General features: G+C 50.3%; 1 protein-coding gene across 7 annotated transcripts in view; it reads left to right on the forward strand.

Annotated features, from left to right (window-relative positions):
• EMSY (EMSY transcriptional repressor, BRCA2 interacting) overlaps positions 1-23,443 on the forward strand; it is a 44,090-nt gene that overhangs the window by 4,280 nt on the left and 16,367 nt on the right. For 5 of the 7 annotated variants that reach the window (XR_004426409.1, XM_033145986.1, XM_033145989.1 and 2 more), the window contains exons 2-15: positions 3,369-3,477; positions 4,158-4,257; positions 6,069-6,143; positions 10,303-10,484; positions 11,557-11,709; positions 12,799-13,058; positions 13,961-14,255; positions 15,454-15,765; positions 16,322-16,471; positions 17,375-17,548; positions 18,944-18,979; positions 19,559-19,695; positions 20,309-20,482; positions 21,226-21,424. Coding sequence is in view for 6 of the 7 variants with exons in the window: in XM_033145986.1 (XP_033001877.1) it covers positions 3,408-3,477; positions 4,158-4,257; positions 6,069-6,143; positions 10,303-10,484; positions 11,557-11,709; positions 12,799-13,058; positions 13,961-14,255; positions 15,454-15,765; positions 16,322-16,471; positions 17,375-17,548; positions 18,944-18,979; positions 19,559-19,695; positions 20,309-20,482; positions 21,226-21,424 (2,317 nt within the window). In the remaining variant the exon portion in view is untranslated. The remainder of the gene's footprint in view (positions 1-3,368; positions 3,478-4,157; positions 4,258-6,068; positions 6,144-10,302; positions 10,485-11,556; positions 11,710-12,798; positions 13,059-13,960; positions 14,256-15,453; positions 15,766-16,321; positions 16,472-17,374; positions 17,549-18,943; positions 18,980-19,558; positions 19,696-20,308; positions 20,483-21,225; positions 21,425-23,443) is intronic. The other 2 variants (XM_033145987.1, XM_033145991.1) reach the window with 1 other exon arrangement.

Here is a 23,443-nt window from a genome sequence, read left to right on the forward strand (position 1 = left end):
TCGGGAGTGGAGTCCCTAGGACGGTTGGATGGTACCTTGTACTCCTTCTGGCAACCCCTGCAGCCAAGCTGGTGCCAAACAAATGGCTTGCCTTTCCTTTGGACCACATCAGCGAGGCCGAGAGGGATGCCCTGTCATTTGGGCAGCTCAGGACCTCCATACACACTGCCCATGCTTGCGCCCCACTGCCTGATTTCCAGCTGTGTTTCTTTTGCATTGTATTTCGCCTCTATTGATGCATTCTATTTTTGTATCTTGTGCGCTGCCTCGAGACTGCTGTCTTAATAAAATTAATGAACAAATCCTTCCCTACCATGAGAGACTTGGCACTGGCTCCCTCAGAGTTTTGTTGGGCAAAAATCCTGGTGGAGTCGTGTGTCCTGCAGACAGAGTCATGTTAGAAGGGAACGTGTCCAGAGTAGGAGACTAGGATGCTGCGGTATCTGGAAGTCCGAGGGGGAGTGGTTGAAAGAGCTGTGCATGGTTTTCATCTAGAGAGCAAAAGTTTTAAGGGGAGACTTGGTCAAGTTGTCCTACCTGGAGGAGCATCATGCAGAGGTTGGAGCAAACTTGTTGCTCCAGACCAGACCAAATGGGTGGAAGATAGCAGGGAATCTGATTTTGACTAAGCATCAGGGGGAACCTCCTAATGGTATGAGCTATTCAGCTGTGGAAGGGTCATCTTCAGGAGGAGATGGCATCTTTTTCACTTGTGGTTTTGAACCAGACAGAAGGTTGATGACAATCTGTCAGGGATGCCGCAGTTGCAGACTTCTGCTGTGAGCCAGGGCTTTGGGCTAGATGGCCTCAGATGGCCTCAGATGACCTTTCCAGCTCTTACCATTCAGCATCGGTCCTATTGCTGGCATTTCCTTCCTGCATTCCAGTGGCTAGTTTTGTGGGGTCGTCGCCCCCCCCCCCCCCCGTCTCTGGGGTCCATGAAAGATGAGTGCACATGGGATGGGTCCCCTTGCTTCCCCAACCCTTTGCAAGTCTGGTGCCATGTAAAACAGGGGTTTTAGGTTGACCCAGCAGGGTTCTTTTCAGCCCAGTCTCCTTTTTCCAGCCACTCCGGAGCAACCATTTCAAAAACAGCAATAGTCTCACCACCTCCATTTTCTCTCTGTGTGTTATATATGCCTTTAATTTCCTCTTAAGAAATGTTATAACTCCCTAGTGCTCTCCCCCCCCTCCACCCCCCACCCCGAGTTATGAGATAAAAAGCAGGCAAATGCTGTTAAATCTCCTGCATCTCATTTGCACCACTGTTTTATTTGCTTAACATTGTTGGCTGTAAATAATTGATTGTATGGGGATTTGATTTCTTAATTGGTTTAGAATGGAGTCTCTTGGTGTTTTCAGAGCAGCCCAGTTTTTCACTTCCGATAAACGAATGCAGCGGCTGTTCCTGCTCCAATCTGACCCCTCTGACTTCCTGCCTCCGATTGAGCAGAAATAAGCACCATGATGGTACATGAACAAGAAGCAATGGTACATATACTTTCTGTGTGGGAATTAAAGAAAATTAGGGACTCGTGACCCTGCACAACAAAGCAGGACTGCAACTGCGATGGAAGTTTGAGGCCCACTGGTTTGCCATTCCGGCTTTACAATCTAATCTAATCTAATCTAATTAATCTAACCAACCCAATGAAAAGCTCTAAAGTAAAAAGACAAACTATCCCACTCTCTTGCTCTAGGTAAATCCATTTTTTTGTTTAGTCTGTTTTAATTTGCTGCATTCATTTTTAATGCTTCGTATTTATTTATTTTAAACAGTACGCTTTTTGTTTTTACTGCTCTGCTAGCTGCCTTGGGAAGATAAACATAGGTTGAAGGCGCAGCATTTAAACTGCACAAACAGATAAATCTCAGTACAAAGGATGGATCACAGTTTCGGTTTGTGGGTGTAGCAGCAATTTGTGTCCTGAGCTTTTGACTTGATTTCCTCTTCCTCCTCTCATGTGCCTCAGTCCCCTTCCTGGCTTGTGACTTGGTGTAGCATAGAAGCTCATAGACGCTCATAGACTGAGCCATGAATGAGCTAGTCCCAGTTCAGATCTTGCCTCTATCATGAATTCACCTGGTGGCCTTAGTCAAGCCAATTTCTCTCTGTCACTATCTCTCTGCATCATTGCCTCTTTGTCTGGGCCAAAGCAAACAAGATACATTTTAACAGGGAAAAATGTAAAGTACTACACTTGGGCAAAAAAAATGAAAGGCACAAATACCGGATGGGTGACACCTGGCTTGAGAGCAGTACATGTGAAAAGGATCTAGGAGTCTTGGTAGACCATAAACTTGACATTGAGTCAACAGTGTGATGCAGCAGCTAAAAAAGACAATGCAATTCTCGGCTGCATCAATAGGAGTATAGCATCTAGATCAAGGGAAGTAATAGTACCACTGTTTTCCGCTCTGGTCAGACCTCACCTGGAATACTGTGTCCAGCACCACAGTTCAAGAAGGATACTGACAAGCTGGAACGTGTCCAGAGGAGGGCAACCAAAATGGTCAAAGGCCTGGAAACGATGCCTTATGAGGAACGGCTTAGGGAGCTGGGTATGTTTAGCCTGAAGAAGAGAAGGTTAAGGGGTGATATGATAGCCATGTTCAAATATATCAAAGGATGTCATATAGAGGAGGGAGAAAGGTTGTTTTCTGCTGCTGCAGAGAAGCGGACACGGGGCAATGGATTCAAACTACAAGAAAGAAGATTCCACCTAAATATTAGGAAGAACTTCCTGACAGTAAGAGCTGTTTGACAGTGGAATTTGCTGCCAAGGAGTGTGGTGGAGTCTCCTTCTTTGGAGGTCTTTATGTGGAGGCTTGACAGCCATCTGTCAGGAATGCTTTGATGGTGTCTTCTGCTTGGCAGGGGGTTGGACTGGATGGCCCTTGTGGTCTCTTCCAACTCTATGATTCTGTCTTCCTATCTGCAATTTGGAGGATAATGAAAGTGACTTACTTTATGTCTATGCCCATTCCTGGATAGAGAGAATCTGGCCACAGTTGTCCATATATTGGTAACTGAGCTAGGTGGACCAATGGTCTGTCCCAGTATAAGGCCAACGTCCTGTGTTCTCTAGCTCAAGTTTTTATGTAACATACCCCTTTTGAGGTGGTTCCACAGTTCCAGAGAGTCTTCACAGTCCAGATTTCTGCAGCCCACTTCCTTCTGCTCCCAGCATGCCCTTGGAGAAAGCGAGGCAGAGAGACTCTTTACCTTTGTACACCAGGGTCTTTGTTAACCATTGTTAAATACTTCAAACTTTGGTCCCCCCACCAAGTGGCACAGGTGCCTGGTATTGCTTTGGTGGGTCAGTGTTTGGAAGCCTTCTCTTCCCTTGATTTGTGTCCATTTACAGGGAGGCTGAGCTCCGTGGGAGCAAACCGACTGGGGAACGATGCCTGTGGTGTGGCCGACCCTGCTGGACCTTAGCAGGGATGAATGCAAAAGGATCCTTCGCAAACTCGGTATGCCTATGGGGTTCTTTGCGGGGGGGGGGGGCGGTTTGCCTTCTTTACACTGACCTGGCACTGGCTACACACATCTGAATGAAATCTGGGTCCCCAAGATGGACTGTAGGAATGAAGGGATCTTCTAGGGTAATGCTAGAGGACCCCCCAAAATGTGCTTCATCTTAATCGGTCAGTAGTAAGTCTCTGTATCATTCCTCATCAGGGACCTTTCCCTGTGCTAGCTGATACTATGTTAATCAGCAAAGCATTGAGGGTTGTTGTCCCCTCTTTGGTTATTATGTTGTGTTAGTGGCAGTAAGCATGTGGTGAAAATTTTCCCACTACTGTATTTTTCCTTCATTAGAGGTTTCCAATCACAAGCTGGACAGCCACTTATCAGGGATGCTGGAGATCACGGGTAGTGAACCTATGGCCCTGCAGATGTCGGGGGACTCCTTCATCCCTGGCCAGCATGACCAGTGGTTAGAGGCAATGGGAATCATAGGCTGGTAACACCTTGAGGGCCATAGGCTCCCCACTGATGTTGCAGAGGCAGATTTTTCCGCACGTGGTTAGTCTAGAGGGCTTTTGAGGTCCCTTACAACGCTATGGTTCCGTGATATTTTTATTGATCTCTCATCCCCACGCCCCCCCAATGTATTGTTCACTTTTAATCTTTCTCCTTTCTTTTATAGAATTGGAGGCATATGCCGGTGTCATCAGTGCCTTGCGTGCTCAGGGGGATCTCACGAAGGAAAAGAAAGACATCCTTGGAGAACTCTCCAAAGTGCTTAGGTAGATGGGACATACTCATTTGTGCCCTGCCCATTCAACCCCACAAGGAGTGGCTTGCAGTACAGCAAAGTGTGACAAACCTTAAATGCTTGAAACCCATTAATTCATGCAAGTTTAAAAGCTGCGACAAACAGCACCAAAAAATAAGCACATACAGGTGAAACTCGAAAAATTAGAATATCGTGGAAAGGTTCATTTCTTTCAGTAATTCAACTTAAAAGGTGAAACTAATATATGCGATAGACTCATGACAAGCAAAGCGAGATATGTCAGGCCTTTATTTGTTATAATTGTGATGATTATGGCGTACAGCTGATGAGAACCCCAAATTAACAATTTCAACTTTGGGCTTTTCATCAGCTGTATGCCGTAATAATCACAATTATAACAAGCAAAGGCTTGACATATCTCGCTTTGCATGTCATGAGTCTATCTCATATATTAAACTCCAGTAGCTAATGAAAACAATTGCTTACATAAATGGACTTTTCCACGATATTCAAATTTTTCGAGTTTCACCTGTATATCTAACAGCCAACGGTATGGCAGAATAGGTCAGTTTGCACTGGATTGCTGTTCTTTTCAATAGAAAGTGGCTGATGGGCCTCCTGCAGCAGAGAGTTCCGCAGAACAAGCCCCATCACTAAAAAGGCCCTGCTTTTCTTTTCTTTCCTGTTTATTGATACAGTGCCTGACTTTGCCAGATGCCATATGAAAGCTTCTCTTTTTATTAAGTTTAGAACCTCCCCTTTAAGTAATATATAGCGTGGCATGAACAATGGTCAATTAAAATAACATCAGAAAATAACACAGCACAGGAAAAGAACAAAAACAGCAGCCAGTGCAGCACAAAACCAATTCAGGGCAAACCGCTTTTTAGAAGATGTTAAGTGCAGCTGTCTGCTCCCAGCGGGTACTGCCTTTGTTGCTGACCTTGAGAAAATTAAACATGACCATCAGTTACAATATAAAGAAAGACGGTGTCCGTTAAGGATGGTGAATCCCTGGCAAACCATGGTGTCTATTTATTTCCCAAACACAGTCAGCAGTATCCAGTGGTTCTGTCAGTGCAAGGATTTATGCTTCTGAAGCGAAAATTTCTCGCCCTCTCCTGTCCCCACGTGTATCCTGTGCCCTTTCCAGATCTGCTCCAGAGAGTTGTCGGAAACCCAAGAACAGATTTGGGGGTGCATGGGGGAGGGAGGGAGGGAGCAGGAATTTCTGCTGCCCAAGCAGAAATCCTTACATTGACGGAATGCGGTATTTTTTCACTACGTTGGATACAGTCCACTGTCCGGCTGTTGATGCGTCCCAAAGGCAATGGCTGGTTGTTGATGGCGATGGAAACTTGCAGAAGTCCATTTGAGAAGAAAGGGGCCACATGGTACTCAAGAAGACTAGATGGGGAATAAGAACTTGGATCTCGATAAAAGTCCGCAAAATGCATAGACTCAAGTGTATTTTAAGAACTCCAGTTGAGCAATTTCAGGGAAGCTCTTTTGCTGAAGAAGAATGACTTCCAAGTTGGCCACAGAGTGCCCTGGGCTATTGAATGTTAGGTTTGCTCCGCTCGTTATTTTTGTGCAGAGACAAGCTTGTTTGTCTGACGAAACAGAAGGCCATTGGGAGACGATATATATCGCATTGAAGTCTGGGCAGCTGAACCAGTCTCTGCTGGCACGGCTAATTAAATCCCATTATAGCATTGCTCTTGACAGCTATCCATTTCACTTTGATTTTTAAGGCCTTCGAAGCCTTGTCTTGCTTCTGGCCTGTACCCTTGTGTCTAACACTTTGGCCTCTTTCAACAGCATTTCAACAGAAAGGCATCGAGCTGAAGTACGAAGGGCGGTCAATGATGAGCGATTGACGACGATTGCTCACAAGTAAGGAGGGGGACATATTATAATCCCTTTAAGTGTTTTTTAAAAAAATTTAGAAATGCAAACAATTAAGTGATATACAAATGCCTGAAATGAACAAATAGAATACCACCTTTGGTTTTCAGAAGTTAAACCTATAGCCGTGCATGAATGGGTAATATCACAAAAATAACACTGCATATTTGGAAAGAATGAGTTGGTACGCCATTGCTTTGTTTGTTTTCATAAGCCACATTTTCATATAAAATATCACAAGGTGTAACAGTATTACAATAAAATAAGGCAGGCACACCTGTGAGAGCTAGTTGACAAGGAATCTTAGGTTTTAAAGGCCCATCTGAATAACAGTTTTTAGAAGGTGTCTGAAAATGAGCAGGGATGGTTCCTGCTGAACCTCTGTTGGCAAGGAGTTTCGCAGGCCCAGGGCTCGGCCCCTGGTAAAGGCCAGCTGAACCTCAAGAGCAGGTTTTAGGAGGGGTGAGAACATATAGCTGTGTCCTTCCAGAATAAGGTTGGAGTGATAGGCAGTGACTTTTTTTAGAGGAGAAATGATTGAGAACTGTCATTAGCATTACCCTTGCTTGGCTCTACCTCTGGTTAACTCTAATGGGTCAGTTTTTCTGCAAGAACACTGCTTCTGGTTCTTTCAAACCTACTCTCAGTTCAGTAATAAAAAGGGACATCTCTGGATGTACCTTTTCAGTGCCTTTTGGCCCGTGGTACAGTGGTACCCCGCAAAACGAATGCCTCGCACAACGAAAAACTCGCAAGACGAAAGGGTTTTGCGATTTTTTGGTTGACCCGCAAGACGAATTTCTCTATGGTCGTGCTTCGCAAGACGAGGCATTCGTCTTGCGCGGTACCACTGTAAGAAGAACCCTCCCGCTTGCGCTGGCCCTCCCTGCTTGCCGCTCACTAACGATCGCCCTCCCCGCGCTCCCCGATCGAACTCCCTACATGCGGCTTCCTCCTGCTCGCCCTCCGCGCGCTGCCCCATCGCAGTCCCGACACCTGGCTTCCTCCTGCTCGCCTTCCCCGCGCTCCCCATCGCCCTCCCCACGCCTGGATCCTCCTGCTCGCCCTCCGCGCGCTGCCCCATCGCAGTCCCGACACCTGGCTTCCTCCTGCTCGCCCTCCGCGCGCTGCCCCATCGCAGTCCCGACACCTGGCTTCCTCCTGCTTGCCTTCCCCGCGCTCCCCATCGCCCTCCCCACGCCTGGATCCTCCTGCTCGCCCTCCACGCGCTGCCCCATCGCAGTCCCGACACCTGGCTTCCTCCTGCTCGCCCTCCGCGCGCTGCCCCATCGCACTCCCGACACCTGGCTTCCTCCTGCTCGCCTTCCCCACGCTCCCCATCGCCCTCCCCACGCATGGATCCTCCTGCTCGCCCTCCGCGCGCTGCCCCATCGCAGTCCCGACACCTGGCTTCCTCCTGCTCGCCTTCCCCGCGCTCCCCATCGCCCTCCCCACGCATGGATCCTCCTGCTCGCCCTCCACGCGCTGCCCCATCGCAGTCCCGACACCTGGCTTCCTCCTGCTCGCCTTCCGCGCGCTGCCCCATCGCAGTCCCGACACCTGGCTTCCTCCTGCTTGCCTTCCCCGCGCTCCCCATTGCCCTCCTCACGCCTGGATCCTCCTGCTCGCCCTCCGCGCGCTGCCCCATCGCAGTCCGGACACCTGGCTTCCTCCTGCTCGCCTTCCCCGCGCTCCCCATCGCCCTCCCCACGCCTGGATCCTCCTGCTCGCCCTCCACGCGCTGCCCCATCGCAGTCCCGACACCTGGCTTCCTCCTGCTCGCCCTCCACGCGCTGCCCCATCGCAGTCCCGACACCTGGCTTCCTCCTGCTCGCCTTCCCCGCGCTCCCCATCGCCCTCCCCACGCATGGATCCTCCTGCTCGCCCTCCGCGCGCTGCCCCATCGCAGTCCCGACACCTGGCTTCCTCCTGCTCGCCTTCCCCGCGCTCCCCATCGCCCTCCCCACGCATGGATCCTCCTGCTCACCCTCCGCGCGCTGCCCCATCGCAGTCCCGACACCTGGCTTCCTCCTGCTCGCCTTCCCCGCGCTCCCCATCGCCCTCCCCACGCCTGGATCCTCCTGCTCGCCCTCCGCGCGCTGCCCCATCGCAGTCCCGACACCTGGCTTCCTCCTGCTTGCCTTCCCCGTGCTCCCCATCGCCCTCCCCACGCATGGATCCTCCTGCTCGCCCTCCGCGCGCTGCCCCATCGCAGTCCCGACACCTGGCTTCCTCCTGCTCGCCTTCCCCGCGCTCCCCATCGCCCTCCCCACGCATGGATCCTCCTGCTCGCCCTCCGCGCGCTGCCCCATCGCAGTCCCGACATCTGGCTTCCTCCTGCTCGCCTTCCCCACGCCTGGATCCTCCTGCTCGCCCTCTGCGCGCTGCCCCATCGCAGTCCCGACACCTGGCTTCCTCCTGCTTGCCTTCCCCGTGCTCCCCATCGCCCTCCCCACGCATGGATCCTCCTGCTCGCCCTCCACGCGCTGCCCCATCGCAGTCCCGACACCTGGCTTCCTCCTGCTCGCCTTCCCCGCGCTCCCCATCGCCCTCCCCACGCATGGATCCTCCTGCTCGCCCTCCGCGCGCTGCCCCATCGCAGTCCCGACACCTGGCTTCCTCCTGCTCGCCTTCCCCGCGCTCCCCATCGCCCTCCCCACGCATGGATCCTCCTGCTCGCCCTCCGCGCGCTGCCCCATCGCAGTCCCGACATCTGGCTTCCTCCTGCTCGCCTTCCCCACGCCTGGATCCTCCTGCTCGCCCTCTGCGCGCTGCCCCATCGCAGTCCCGACACCTGGCTTCCTCCTGCTTGCCTTCCCCGTGCTCCCCATCGCCCTCCCCACGCATGGATCCTCCTGCTCGCCCTCCACGCGCTGCCCCATCGCAGTCCCGACACCTGGCTTCCTCCTGCTCGCCTTCCCCGCGCTCCCCATCGCCCTCCCCACGCCTGGATCCTCCTGCTCGCCCTCCGCGCGCTGCCCCATCGCAGTCCCGACACCTGGCTTCCTCCTGCTCGCCTTCCCCGCGCTCCCCATCGCCCTCCCCACGCATGGATCCTCCTGCTCGCCCTCCGCGCGCTGCCCCATCGCAGTCCCGACACCTGGCTTCCTCCTGCTCGCCTTCCCCGCGCTCCCCATCGCCCTCCCCACGCATGGATCCTCCTGCTCGCCCTCCGCGCGCTGCCCCATCGCAGTCCCGACACCTGGCTTCCTCCTGCTCGCCTTCCCCGCGCTCCCCATCGCCCTCCCCACGCATGGATCCTCCTGCTCGCCCTCCGCGCGCTGCCCCATCGCAGTCCCGACACCTGGCTTCCTCCTGCTCGCCTTCCCCGCGCTCCCCATCGCCCTCCCCACACCCGGCTTCCTCCCGCCACCGCCGCTCACTACAGTACTGTAAGTAACCGCTCTCCCCACTCGCTTTCCCCACACCCGGCCCCGACTGGTTTTTTCCCATAGGAACGCATTAATTAAGTTTCAATGCATTCCTATGGGAAACCGTGCTTCGCAAGACGAAATTTCCGCAAGACGAAAAGACTTGTGGAACGAATTAATTTCGTCTTGCGAGGCACCACTGTAATTGACACTTGCAATCCGCTAAACAGTACAATGTTAAACTGTGGTGTAGTCGCTGAAGTACTTGAACTAGGACCCAGGACATTTGGACTTGGATCAATTCCCTCTCGGAATATCTCAAAAATAAAAAAAGCACTCAGCACCTGTGACCTGATCCTTTTAACCGGAAAAGCAAGGGACCTTCCACATGCAAAACAGGTGCTCTGCAGCCAAGCTACGGACCCTTCCCATCCAATGAAATGACCATATTCTGAATAAGCCCATTGGTCTCTTTCACCCAGTAAAGTATACTTTGACCTCACACCAAGGTTTCGGTCAGACGCCTTGCTAACGGAGATCCATTTTGAGCAGAAGGTTCTAGGATTGAATCTGAGAGTGTCAACAAAGTGTGTGCTCTACCCAGTAGCTAAATGTTTTCCATTTCTGGGTGAATTTACAGTCCACCCCACCTGGTAGTGGATTCGGGGAGGTCACAATACCTGTCTGGAGACAGATTTCCTGGTTTGGAAGACCTATTTAGGAATGGGAGAATGACTCGGAACGGACAGTTTACAGACCTGCGTGTTTCTCCTTAGCATGTCTGGGCCCAACAGCTCTTCTGAGTGGTCTATTGAAGGCCGCCGGCTCGTCCCACTGATGCCCCGCCTGGTTCCCCAAACCGCTTTCACTGTCACGGCAAACGCTGTTGCCAACGCTGCGCTCCAGCACAATGCAGCTCTCCCTTCCCCAGCAGAGACAGGAAGCAAAGAAGGTGAGGGTAGGTGGCCTTCCTCTCTTTCGGATATTGGGAATGGGAGGAGGACGCTCTTAATGCTTCGAAAGGGACACCATGCTTAGGCCTTCAACCGCGGATGGGGAACCTCTCTTCCTCAAGCTTCCTCAACATTAGGAAGAACTTCCTGACAGTGAGAGCTGTTCGGCAGTGGAATTTGCTGCCAAGGAGTGTGGTGGAGTCTCCTTCTTTGGAGGTCTTTAAGCGGAGGCTTGACAGCCACCTGTCAGGAATGCTTTGATGGTGTTTCCTGCTTGGCAGGGGGTTGGACTGGATGGCCCTTGTGGTCTCTTCCAACTCTAGGATTCTATGATTCTAAGCTGTGGCTGGGATACAGATGCCAGCAACCCTGATGATGGCATCTGAGAACATAAAGAGAAGCCTGCTGAATCAAACTAATGGCCGATCTCATTCGACTTCCTGTTCTCACAAATGCCTGTGGGAGATCCACAAGTTTCCAGCAGCTGGGCATTCAGAAGCATTGCTGCCTCCAGCTATGGAGGCAGAGCATAGCCCTCATGGCCAGCAGCCATCAATAGCCCTCTCCTCCAGAAATTTGTCTAATCCTCTTTAAAAGCCATCCAAGTTCGTAACCATCACTGCGTCCCGTGGAGCTGATGGGAGCTGGACTCTTGATCCTTAAACCGTTGCCACCTATATCAGAGCCCCTCTTACCACATGGATAGAAGGCCCCAGCCTCGACCCAACTGCACTGGCTGCCGGTTAGTTTCCGGGCCCAGTTCAAAGTGGTAGTTTTGACCTGTATTGCCTTAAACGGCTCAGGACTGCCTCTCCCCATATGATCCAACCTGGACCCTGCGATCATCATCTCAGGCCCTTTATCGTGCGCTTCCTCCACAAGACGTCTGACGGGTGGCAGTATCCTTGAGCCAGTCACCGCCTCTCAGCCGGACATACCTCACAGGGTTATTGTGGAGACCGAGTGTGTATGCCACCTCTAGCCCCTTGAAGCGTAGGCTGGAGATGAATGGAAGTAAAATAGATGAAAACGCTTTGGTTTATGCATCTTCCTGTTCTTCTCTCTCACCCTCTCCAGTGGTGGTTTGCTATTCCTACACAAGCACCACCTCAACCCCGACGTCCACCCCGGTCCCGAGCGGCAGCGTCGCAACCGTGAAATCCCCCAGACCCGCCAGCCCAGCTTCCAACGTCGTCGTCTTGCCAAGTGGGAGCGCCGTTTACGTCAAGAGTAAGTGACACCAAGGAAAAGGAGGGCCAGGCTCCTCCAGAAGGCAGCCAAGGTTTTGAGCATGGCCTGAGGGTTCTTTGATTTTGAACGCCATGCGCCAGGCCCTTCCCCGCCACTGCTCACAGTGTACTGCAAACCTTGGTGGCCGCCCTTTGGGCTTGGCAGAAATGAATGGATGGATGTAATAATGTGTCTGAAACAGCCAGCAGTTTGAGCAAGCTGGTAGAAAGGAGGCTGCATCATTTCTTTCTCATGGGTAAATTCAGAGATGCTGATTGGTAAGCACTGGTCAGTCTCCTGGTCAGGGGTGCAGCTAGCACTGGACCTTGGAACCAAAGTCCAGGGCCCTGCAGCTCGGGCAGGGGGTCCTCCAAATTGTGGGAATGTTTAGGAGTGTGGATGAGTATATATTATTTATATATCTCAATCCCAGCTTGTGTGAACAAGCTCCAAACTTAGCAGAGTTTACATTCCCTTTTAAAACACAGCAGAAAACGTTTGCATAGGCTTGCTTAAGCCAGCTATATTCCTGGTATATTTCCCTTGTTCCCTCTTAAAAGTAAAGATACAAAACAGCACTGATTATTAGATAAAATAGAGTTTACTTACAGACATCCAAGAGTCACAGTACAGGCTTCAAGGAGGCATATAAACTTAGATAAACATATTTACATGTGGTGAAGCTGATTCCTTAAGGAAAGAAGCTTCACTTGTGCTTCTCTCAGCTGCAGGCTGAGAGAGCATCCTGCTTGTTCAAAGGACGAGGCAAAAAGGAGAGTGATCTTTGGGATGTGGTTCCCAGGTAAGACCACACCTACTTCTGGTTCCTGTAACTCAGTCCAGGTAAACAGGAAGTTAAGCCTGGAGGACTGAGTTACCTTCATGTCCTCTCTAGGAGTGTTGTGTTTGGCTGCTCTGTGTTTACATCCCACACAAATGACCACCTAGAGAGTAGCAGTTGATGAGGTCAGTGGTCAACAGGTTGTGTCTTGGCATGTGGGCCAGCTTGGGCTGGGAAGGTTTGAGCAGCGCTCTGGGTGCATCATGGTAGGGGAGGCTACCAGACTGAGGTGCCGCTCTCATTGGCAGGCGTAAGCTGCTCAGATGATGACGAGAAACCCCGCAAACGGCGCCGCACCAACTCCTCCAGCTCCTCCCCAGTCCTCCTGAAGGAGGTCCCGAAGGCCACCACGCCGGTCACCAAGACCATCACGGTGCCTGTCAGCGGCAGCCCCAAGATGAGCAGCATCATGCAGAGCATTGCCAACTCCTTGCCGCCCCACATGTCCCCTGTGAAGATCACCTTCACGAAGCCGTCAACACAGACGACCAACACGACAACCCAGAAGGTGGGTAGGGATGTGCGGTATGTGCGGCTGAGAACGAGAAGTTTCCTTAGTCTACAGTCAGGCTGGACCACAGTCCCTGTGCAATCCCTGCCACTGTGAAATTGAGGAGCATATTTGTGATTTCTGGCAGGTGACGCTTCAGAGCTACCTGCTGTCGCCATTTTGGCTTCCCCAGTCTGGGAAAGAATAGCGGGGGCCAGCCAATCAGAACTGTGAGGGGCTCCAGTAAGTTTGCCACTTGCGTTGCAGTACGCCCACAAATGTGAGGAGACTGTTTCACCCCGAAACCGGGGTAGAGGCTTAGCCCAGTCCTAGTCTACAGACTGGATACTGTTTTTGACCCCACCCTGCAACATCAGTTCTGTTTAATTGTCTTATCATTTTTTTCTCCCTGAGTTCCTCTGTTACGTGCTGATGTCTTCTCCCCCATCAGTAAAACCCCATCCACCAGATTTCAAAAGATAATGCTGCCTGTAGACCAACACACGTCTGGCCCCACAGGCAGCCAACTCCCCTAACAGCCTGTCTCATAGGGTGGCTGTGCAGGGGAATGAGATAGCCCTGTCTGCGGGTGCAACCTCAGGAGCTGCTCCCAAGAAAATGGCAATCTATAAATAAGTTTTAGTAAACCTCAAGCCTCATCCACGTTTGGCTGCTGCGGCATCAGTTTGGAAGTTGTCATTCAATCACATATTGATAGTGAATGCAATAATATCGAGTCAGTTTGGGCTACATTATTTATTGTCCAAAAGCCAATTGAGAGTGATGGCAGCGGTTGCAGCATTACCCTTACTCTGAATGGACAAATGCTCCTTTTGGGAGCAGACCCCTTAAAACAACAGCGAGGGGCTGTCGGCACAAGGGGTGATGATCGAAACCTTTTTGTGTGTGCTCTTTTCCAGGTGATCATAGTGACCACGTCTCCCAGCTCCACCTTTGTCCCCAACATCCTCTCCAAGTCTCACAACTATGCGGCCGTCACCAAGCTCGTCCCGACGTCGGTCATTGCCTCAACCACCCAGAAGCAGCCGGTGGTCATCACCGCTTCCCAGTCCTCTTTGGTTAGCAGCTCCACCAGCACCTCTACCAGCGCCTCCGCCGGGGGCTGCTCCACTCTTTCCTCCGCTCCCAGCACGGTCGCTGTGACCACCGTGGTCTCCTCGACACCCTCCGTAGTTATGTCCACAGTTGCACAGGGTGAGATGTTGACTTTGCATGGGGAAGGTTTTGAGATTGAGACACCCACTGCCTCAGGTGAAAAGACAGGTGCAGCTGAAAACTGCGTGCTACATCTCATTAGGGTCATCCGGGCTTCCTTTGTGTGCTGCACTGTGCTTATTAATTGAAGCCTTTTGGATTGTTGGAAAGGCTTCAAACCAACTTAGCACACAAATGGAGTCCAGCAAGTTTCTGCTGCGCACGTACCTGGTGTATGTTCTCACTTGCTTCTCCTGTGCCATCCGCAGAGTATCTTCTTGCGCAATGGTGTGTGTGCATGCCAGCCATTACAGACGACAGAGTCCAGCTTCTTTTCCTAATCTAGAAGCTTTATTTACAAGGCATAAATTACATTCCTGGAGAGACGCAAGACATTTTTGCCTTCTCCCTTCTCCGGTCAAAAACGAAAGGGGAAAGATACAGAAACAACAAGTATCACATTACACAGAGCCTTCCGGCGACGCTTTTCCTCTTGTGGGTGGGACGACCTGGTTGAGCTTGTTAACCATGAAAGCTCCAAACCTCTACATTAATGTTGGCAATGGGGCAGTTAGAGACAACCCCACTCTCAGTGCTGCAAATGTCCTGGGACAGCACACTGCTTCATTTTCCACTCTGCGCACGTCCCATAACTTCCTGCTGTTGCAGCAATGGTCAAGTGCCATGCTAGATACTGTATTCTTTCCAGTTGCATTTTTATTACTTCTTTTGTTTCTTCCATATTCTAATCTGCAGTATATTTTTTTAAAAAACCACACGAGTAAGAAATAGAGGAAGTGGTGAAAACACAACTATAGGTGATGATGGGTTTACATACATCTAGTCGACATGCAACCACCTCCATGCGCATCGCTGCAACCTGGAAGTGGCCGGGAAAGGGGAGAAATGGGCTTATGCATGCTCTACCATCGCGTTCGGTGACCTGGAACGCAAATTGGGGGTTGCCTGCATAAATCCAATATGGGTGCTTGGTGCAGTGGCTGAGACGTCTTCAGCCACAAATCCACATGCATGCTACAGGCCACGCGAGTGAAGCTCAGTGGCTGCAGTTTGGGGTCACGTTTTCGGATCACGTGAACTCAGGGTGGGGGTGGGCATTGGCTGTGACTCAGAGGTTGGTAATGGTCCAAAACAAAGGACACAGCACCAAAATGCCTGCCTGCCTCCTCTCTTCCAGGAGTCTGCACGTCGGCCATTAAAGTCGCATCGGCCCGGTTGCCTTCGCCCAAGACCCTGGTAGGGGCGCCAACCCAGATCCTGACACCGTTTCCCAAACAGCAACAGCAGCAGCAGCAGCAGCCGTCTCCCAAACAGCAGCTTCAGCAAGCCCAGCCGCAGCAGCAGCAGCTAACCCAGGCTTCCCCCGTGGCCGCACAGCAGCAGCAACAACAACAACAACAACCCTCCCAGCAGCAGCCAGGCCTGCACCCCCAGCAGTCTCCCCTTCCTCCAGGCATCAAGCCCACCATCCAGATCAAGCAGGAATCAGGTACCGATAAACGGGTTGCTCCGGGTGGGAACTCACTACTGCCATGCCAGGGATTGGCAGGACGCCAACGAGTGTTCATCGGGGGAAGTGGGGCTGGAGTCTGACTCGGGAGAGCGGGGCAGTGGTTTGCGGAGACCTGTTATCGGCCAGGAGGCAAGAATCCGAGGCAGGCGAAGCTTCAGAGCTGGAAGGTGGAGCACAGGATGGAACAAGAGGAGGAAGAGGCAAGTGAAGGGCCGAGTGGCAAGGAAGCAGCAGTGGGGTGATCAGTTCTATCAGTGGCCCCCCGGGTGGCAGAGGAGGAGAGACAAAGGCAGAAGGAGGGGGCAGGAGGTAGAGGTGCAGGCAGAAGAAAAAGACTAGGATTAATTTGGAACGGAGCTTCATCCAAGCATATATCGTTGAATTTGCAGAAGTTAAATGCTCTTGTGATGTGGATGCACTGTGTTGGGGGGAATGATTTGTTCTGTCTTTCTGTAGCTATTTGGCCTTCCTTTTTAATGTCTGCTTGTTACGTCGCCCCCCCCCCACTCGTGATGCCTCTTTTCTTTCCTAGGGGTCAAAATAATCACCCAGCAAGTGCAGCCCAGCAAAATCCTCCCCAAGCCAGTCACAGCAACTTTACCCAGCAGTAGCAATTCCCCTATTATGGTGGTGAGCAGCAATGGGACCATCATGACAACCAAACTGGTCACAGCCCCTGCTGGTGAGTGATTCTTTCCTCTATGCTCCGTAGAGGGCGGAAAGCATTTTAAACTTGGGGAAATAAGCTTAAATGGTTATGTACCTAGGGCACAGTGAAGACGATCATACAATACAGATTGTTTGACATATTTGAATCGTTTTTTAGCCTACTTACATGAGAATACAAGTAAGTTTGTGTACTAAAAAAAGAGGTTCCTCCATTCTCCTCTTTGTTATGACGTGGGGTCCACACTTTGCCAAATTAACATATCAGAGACAGGGATTCCTGCCTAGTCTTCTCCCTGACCTGCTGGTTGAGAACAGCCAAGACACCTCTCCGCTTTTGCAGAATTTGCAAGGGGTGACGATGGTGATGATGAATTGAATTTATATACCGCCCTATACCCGCAGCTCTCAGGGCGGTTCACAGAATAAATGTGAGCATATGATGTGCACAGTTTTAGCCTTCTCCCTGACATGCTGATTTTCTGTGTGCAGGGATTTTGCATTTGCACAGAGGGACATTGAAGTGCTGCGATCCCATGTCTGCCTCGCCGAGACCCTAGGCTTGCCACCTGTCCAGGGTTTGTGTGTGCTTATGTGCATGCGCACAGTTTTGGCAGTGTTCACCTCCCATTGGTGTCTATTCACTTAGAACATTTGTACCCTTGCTCTTCATCCGAAAAGGCTCCTGGAGCGGCTTGGATACAGTCAAAACAAGGCCGTCGCTCCCCAAAGGCTTGCAGTCTAAAAACCACAACGCACAAGGGGAAAGGGACAGGGCGGGAGGAGAAGAATCGAAACTCAGGCACCACTTTCTGAACAGTGGCTGTGCTCTGCTTCTCAGCTCGCAATGTCGGTTCTTCCCGCTAATGCCTCTGCTGTCTTCCCTCCCCTCCCCTTCCCCCCCCCCACTTTGAACCAGGGACTCAGGCGACTTACACTCGTCCGACGGTCAGCCCGTCCATTGGGACACGCATGACTGGCACGCCGGGTGGCGCCACTTACGTCAAAACCACCAGCGGCAGCATCATCACGGTCGTCCCCAAATCGCTTGCCACGCTGGGAGGCAAGATCATCAGCAGCAATATCGTCTCTGGTAGGTAGGCCCGTGTCTCGAAAAACGCAGTGACCAGATGGGTCAGTTGGAGTCAGAGGAGCTTCGGCTGGGTTGTCTGTGTGTTGCTGCTGTATGTTTGAACAGTGGGCTCCAGCAGTAGGCTGCAAGAAGGAATTATAATTATAATTATGGATGAATTATATTTATATGCTGCCCTATGCCCGCATGTCTCAGGGCAGTTCACAAGGTAAAATTACCAATATAAAAACACAAAATACACAGTCAAAATATAAACAGCTGAATAAACCATACACACTCCAACACATAAAATTTATATATATAGAGAGAGAGAGAGTGTGTGTGTGTGTGTGTGTGTCCCAGGGTGGAAAGATAGAGGAATTCCAGGGAAAGTATCTGTTAGGAAATGGGACTTGTCACTGGTCAGAAACTAGACTTAAATCCTAGAATGGGGTTATTATTACAGTGGTGCCCCACTAGACGAAAAACTCGCTAGACGAACGGCATTCGTTAGCGGAAGGCTGCCCCGCAAGATGAAAATGTCTATGGGGCTGCCTCGCAAGACGAAAAAAAAAATGGGGGGCGCGAAAACCTCCGCGCTGCATTGCCGCTTCGCTAGACGAAAAATTCACTCTACGAAGACACTCGTAGAACGAATTGTTTTCGTCTAGCGGGGCACCACTGTACTCAAATTTGATGAGGGAAGTCACAATGTTACAAATAAGGACTTATTAAAAATTTTACAGTCAGCATGCTTGATGATAGCTAGAAGGTGGAAAGATTTAGGAGACAACTTGCTATAGTACCAGCAAACTTGAACATTGCATTGAGGGGGAAACTGACGCAATAGGTGAAGTACAAGGAACAGTTTAAGAATGACGAAGAAAAGCTGCAAGCCACGTTTATTAAATACATAGCAGAAAAGGAATGTAACTGCCCACCCCTGCCAGCAAGTGACCTGCTCTGAAATATGATTGTTTACAGTGTCACCTTTGTTTACAAAGAAGGAGAATTCTGCTCATAAGTAAAGAAGAGCAAATGTATCACAGAACAACAGAGATTTAACCAATGCTCTTGACGATATGTTACTCATACATTTATGATGATATACGCTGTCTTGTTTTTGTCGCAAAACGAAATAAATTTAAAAAAAATAAAAACGGAGGAAGCCTTTCCCTGCTTCCTGTGCAACGCAGCAATAAGTCTTTGCAGTAACGGCAGTCGCTGGCGCACGCATGGAAATTCCATTTTTCTTCGTAGTCGAAAAGACAAATGAATGCTTATCTGTAACAGTGGCATATTTTTAGTCTGCTTGTATTTTAATTCAAACCCCCCCTCCCCCTGGAAGTTGGCAATGTTCTGAGCAAGTACCACTGCGTGTAGACCAAGCTGTTGTGTTTTCGCTTTTTTTGAAAGGTAACTCCTTGATGAAGACCTATTTCCAACAAAAAGGTATCCAAAACTTGCAATGCTGTAGAAACCTTTGCATGATTCCCCACCCCCACCGCAGCCCCTTCCATGAGTGTCACGGCACCCCCCCACCACCACCATTTGAGTTTGCTGGTGTTTTACCGATGACAGCTGCAAAGCCACTTGAGACAACATGGTCTCCTTTTTTAACTGAGATCTGCTCTGGCAGGTAAAAAAAACTGCTTTGCTGGTCAGTTTTTCCAGTTGGACCTGACCTGATATGAGGTTGTCGCCCTGGCCTAGCAAACTGTCCCCTTCTCAGGGTCCCTATGCCCTCTGATGCATGCTCTGGAAGTTCCTGTAGCTACAGCTCCCCAGTGACTGCTGGCCAGCTTGGCTCCCTCCATTGCATTGAATGGGGAAGTGGTTATGGGTCCCCCTGCCTGGAATAGAGAGGGGGGCGTCATCGGTGTTATCTTGTACTTGGTACCCCCTAAATGGTGCTGGGATGAGGCCATTTTAAATTGTAATGACATGGGGGAACCACAGTATTAATGGGGCAAGCATTGCTGCTTCTAACCGAACCTCCTTTCTGTTTCCCTTCCCACTCGGGCAACCAAGGAACTACGACCAAAATCACAACCATCCCCGTGACGTCCAAGCCCAACGTGATAGTTGTGCAGAAGACGACGGGGAAAGGAACCACCATCCAAGGGCTTCCGGGCAAAAACGTGGTCACGACGTTGCTAAATGCGGGGGTAAGAGAGAGGAAATGTGATTATCAATATTTCATCATCGTCATCAATACCCGCTCCCCTGCGGGAGTCATCTTTGGGAGAAGAAAAGGCAAAAGAGTAGACCAGGCATGTCCAGCTCCCGAGAGACTGCGATCTACTCCCAGTATATAAAAAACTGGCAGTGGTCTACCCATTGTCATTGGAGGGAGGAGGAGTGTGCGTGGGGTGGGTGGTTTGCCCAGAATTGCTGAGCTTTTTGTAGGAGGGAAGTGCCCAGAGTTGTTGAGTTTGTACACAGTTTGGATCCCGCGATCTACCAGAATCAGCCAGGGATCTATCAAGTGGATGATGTTCTACTGGTTGGACATCCCTGGAGTAGACCCTCCTGCAGCCAAGCTGGTGCCAAATGTATTACTCAGATGGTCCAGCCTAAGTTTTGTGTATAGTTTGCTCTCCACTAAGCATGCAGTTACAGGGCTTTTAACCCTTTGCATTGCATGGGGGGAAATTGCTTGGTCCTATGCAGGTGGAGCGTGAGAGGAGAGCAAGTGAGTTAAGTCACGTGATGCGTGTGATTTTTTTAATATTTTCTGGCCCAGCCTCACCGAGGTAAACCTGCAAGTTTTGTCCTCAGGGAGAGAAAACGATCCAAGCGGTGCCAGCTGGAGCGAAGCCAGCCATCATCACTGCCACCAGGCCCATTACCAAAATGATTGTCACGCAGCCAAAAGGGATTGGGTCTGCCGTCCAGCCAGCTACCAAAATCATCCCGACCAAAATTGTTTATGGGCAGCAGGGTAAAACGCAGGTATGCTTAAGAACTTTGGGCAGGGGGAGGGAGGGGGCAAACGTGTTTCACCACCAGCATAAAAATAGCTTTTTAGCTCTCTGCCTTGCTTTGGCAAGCAAGGCCTTCTCCGCGCACTGGATCTGGGGTGTGGCCACTAGATCTCGTGAGAGCGTCCCTGGGCTTCTGGAGCCAGCGTATGGAGAGAGTCTTGCTTCCCCTAAAAAGTGGAGAGCTAAACAGCTGTTTTTCGCCCAGTTTTCCTGCCGCAAAAGGAACTTTCAAGCTCTCTGCCTTGCTTTCAGGATACCAACCAGCATCTTTCAGCTGCGTATGTTTGAAATCATATTGTGTGCAACAAGTAGTCCATGCGTTTTGCAACCTCCAGTTTTCCAGGACACAATTGCCTTTTGAAGTTGGAGGCCTTGACTTGATTGTGGGTCCAGGATTGTAGTTCATCTGTGCATTGACTGTATTTATATTCTTCCACTTTGATTGCTGAGTGCACAATCGGGAGAGATAAAGGGTGATGGAGAGCGCTTCCCCCCATCCCACAAAAAAAGCCTTTTTAAAAGAAAAGTCTGAAAAAATGAAAGGCGAATCTTTATTGGAATTAAACATATTCCTCTGTTTCTGTGGGAAGAACTAGATCTGGGTCTTGTCCCACCCGGTGCTGGAATGTGGGCCCCAAGAACTTTGCATGGGGGTAATGTGGCCCCTGGTGCACACCTGCTGTAAATTGTCCCCCCCCCCTTTCTTTTCAGGTCCTTATCAAGCCAAAGCCAGTGACCTTCCAGGCAACGGTTGTGAGTGAGCAGACAAGGCAACTGGTTACTGAAACACTTCAGCAGGCTTCCCGGGTGGTGGAGGCGGGGAACGCTTTGCTGCCAGAGGTGAAAGAGGAGCCCCAGGCATACACAGACAGCAGCTCCTCTTCAACAGAATCCTCGCAGGGTTCCCAAGGTTAAACCTGCATAGATCTACTAATGTCATGCGTCTTGGGTTGGTTTTTATATTTTCCCGGAGGCTGCGTGATGGTTTTGGGGACTTCCGAGCTGAGACGAAACTGGGGATAGCTCAGTTGGTAGAGCGTGAGACTCTTAATCTCAGGGTCATGGGTTCATGCCCCACATTGGGCAAAAGGTTCCAGCATGGCAAGGGGTTGGACTAAATGATCCTAGTGGTTCCTTTGCGACTCAAACGATTCTTCTTCTTTTTCAATTTTAAAAACAACTTTATTAATTTTAATTTCATACAAGACATAAGAAGAATAAAAACCATACAAACATTCAATCACAAAAATACATTCTCCCATCTTTTTACCCCCCTACCCCCACTCCCCCTCACCTATGTATGATCTCCCTAGTTCTTCCTTTACTTTCCTATCTTTCTCTGTGTTATTTATTCCAATACTGCTATTCTGTTTTGTTTATTTCATCTTGCTAACCCCCACCCGTTTCAATCCATATTTATCAAAATGTCAAATCCTGAGCACTGCAATATCATATAATTCTTCACTCCTTGCCATTCTTTTATTACTTCTTGATTTGAACGGCCTCTTATATTTGCTGTTAATTTTGCCAATTCTACCAGCTCACACATTTTACTTCTCCACTCAGTTAATGTTGGGGTTTTCTCCCCTTTCCAGTTTTTCGCTATTAATAATCTGACCGCCGTTGTCGCATATAAGAATATATTTGTATTATTTTTTGGGAGCTCATCCGTAATTTGAGTCGCCCGGTTACGGATTACGGTTATGGGTGACTCAAAACGATTCTGTGGTTCAGATTTCGGGAGCAGATTGGCCTTGGGTGGCCTCCTGAGCTCGGCTTCTGAGCTTCTCTGCTTCCCTGACTGTTCTGCGTGCTCATAAGATGTCCTTTGATCATGTTGTTAGTGTGCATCTGTCCATGGAGTTAGAAGAATCATAAAATTCTGTGGCTTAGATAGATCCCGTTGGTGGCCAGCCCCTTAGTCCCAGTTACCACGTTTCCTTAATTATAGCATGCAAGTATAATGGCCTTAAAAGGACATACAGCTCCGTGCACACCCACGACAGAGCCTGCGCACCTGCTAATGCAATGGTACTGGTTTCCTCCTATTTCCGTCTTCGTCTGTGTTCATTTTTGTAAGAAAACATGGCCTCCTAGATCGATGGCCAACAGGGAGCAGCAAAGTGCAAATTGGAGGAGGTGGGAGGAACAGCAAATTTGACATTCCTGAAGTTACATGAAATTCGTTTTGAAGAGTTGGCATCCAGCAAGCTGCAAGATGGGCCTGCGGCTTAGCTAGGGGAAAGATCAAAAGCAATTAATTAGAGATGCCCCCCTTCTCTAAGTGGGTAGAGATGCACATGAAAGCTCATACCAAGAACAAACTTAGTTGGTCTCTAAGGTGCTACTGGAAGGAATTTTTTTTATTATTTTTGTTTTAGATAGAGATAAGTTTTTCATTGGGACCCAGGTGGCGCTATGGGTTAAACCGCAGAGTCTAGGGCTTGCTGATCAGAAGGTCAGCAGTTCGAATCCCTGCCACGGGGTGAGCTCCCGTTGCTCGGTCTCAGCTCCTGCCCACCTAGCAGTTCGAAAGCAGGTCAAAGTGCAAGTAGATAAATAGGGACCACTCCGGCAGGAAGGTAAACGGCGTTTCCGTGCGCTGCTCTGGTTCGCCAGAAGCGGCTTAGTCATGCTGGTCACATGACCTGGAAGCTGTCTGCAGACAAACGCCGGCTCCCTCGGCCTATAGAGCGAGATGAGCGCCGCAACCCCAGAGTCGTCCGCGACTGGACCTGATGGTCAGGGGTCTCTTTACCTTTACCTTAAGTTTTTCATCCAATGAAGTTGAACATTGGGAGATTCAGGGCAGATAAAATAATGGAACACACAGTGATGGCCACCACCTTGGGTGGATTTAAAAGAGGATTAGACAAATTCATGGGAGGAGAGGGCTGTCGATGGTTACGAGCCACAATAAGTATGCTCT

This window comes from Lacerta agilis, chromosome 4 (genome assembly GCF_009819535.1).
Source record: "Lacerta agilis isolate rLacAgi1 chromosome 4, rLacAgi1.pri, whole genome shotgun sequence".
Taxonomy (NCBI): domain Eukaryota; kingdom Metazoa; phylum Chordata; class Lepidosauria; order Squamata; family Lacertidae; genus Lacerta; species Lacerta agilis.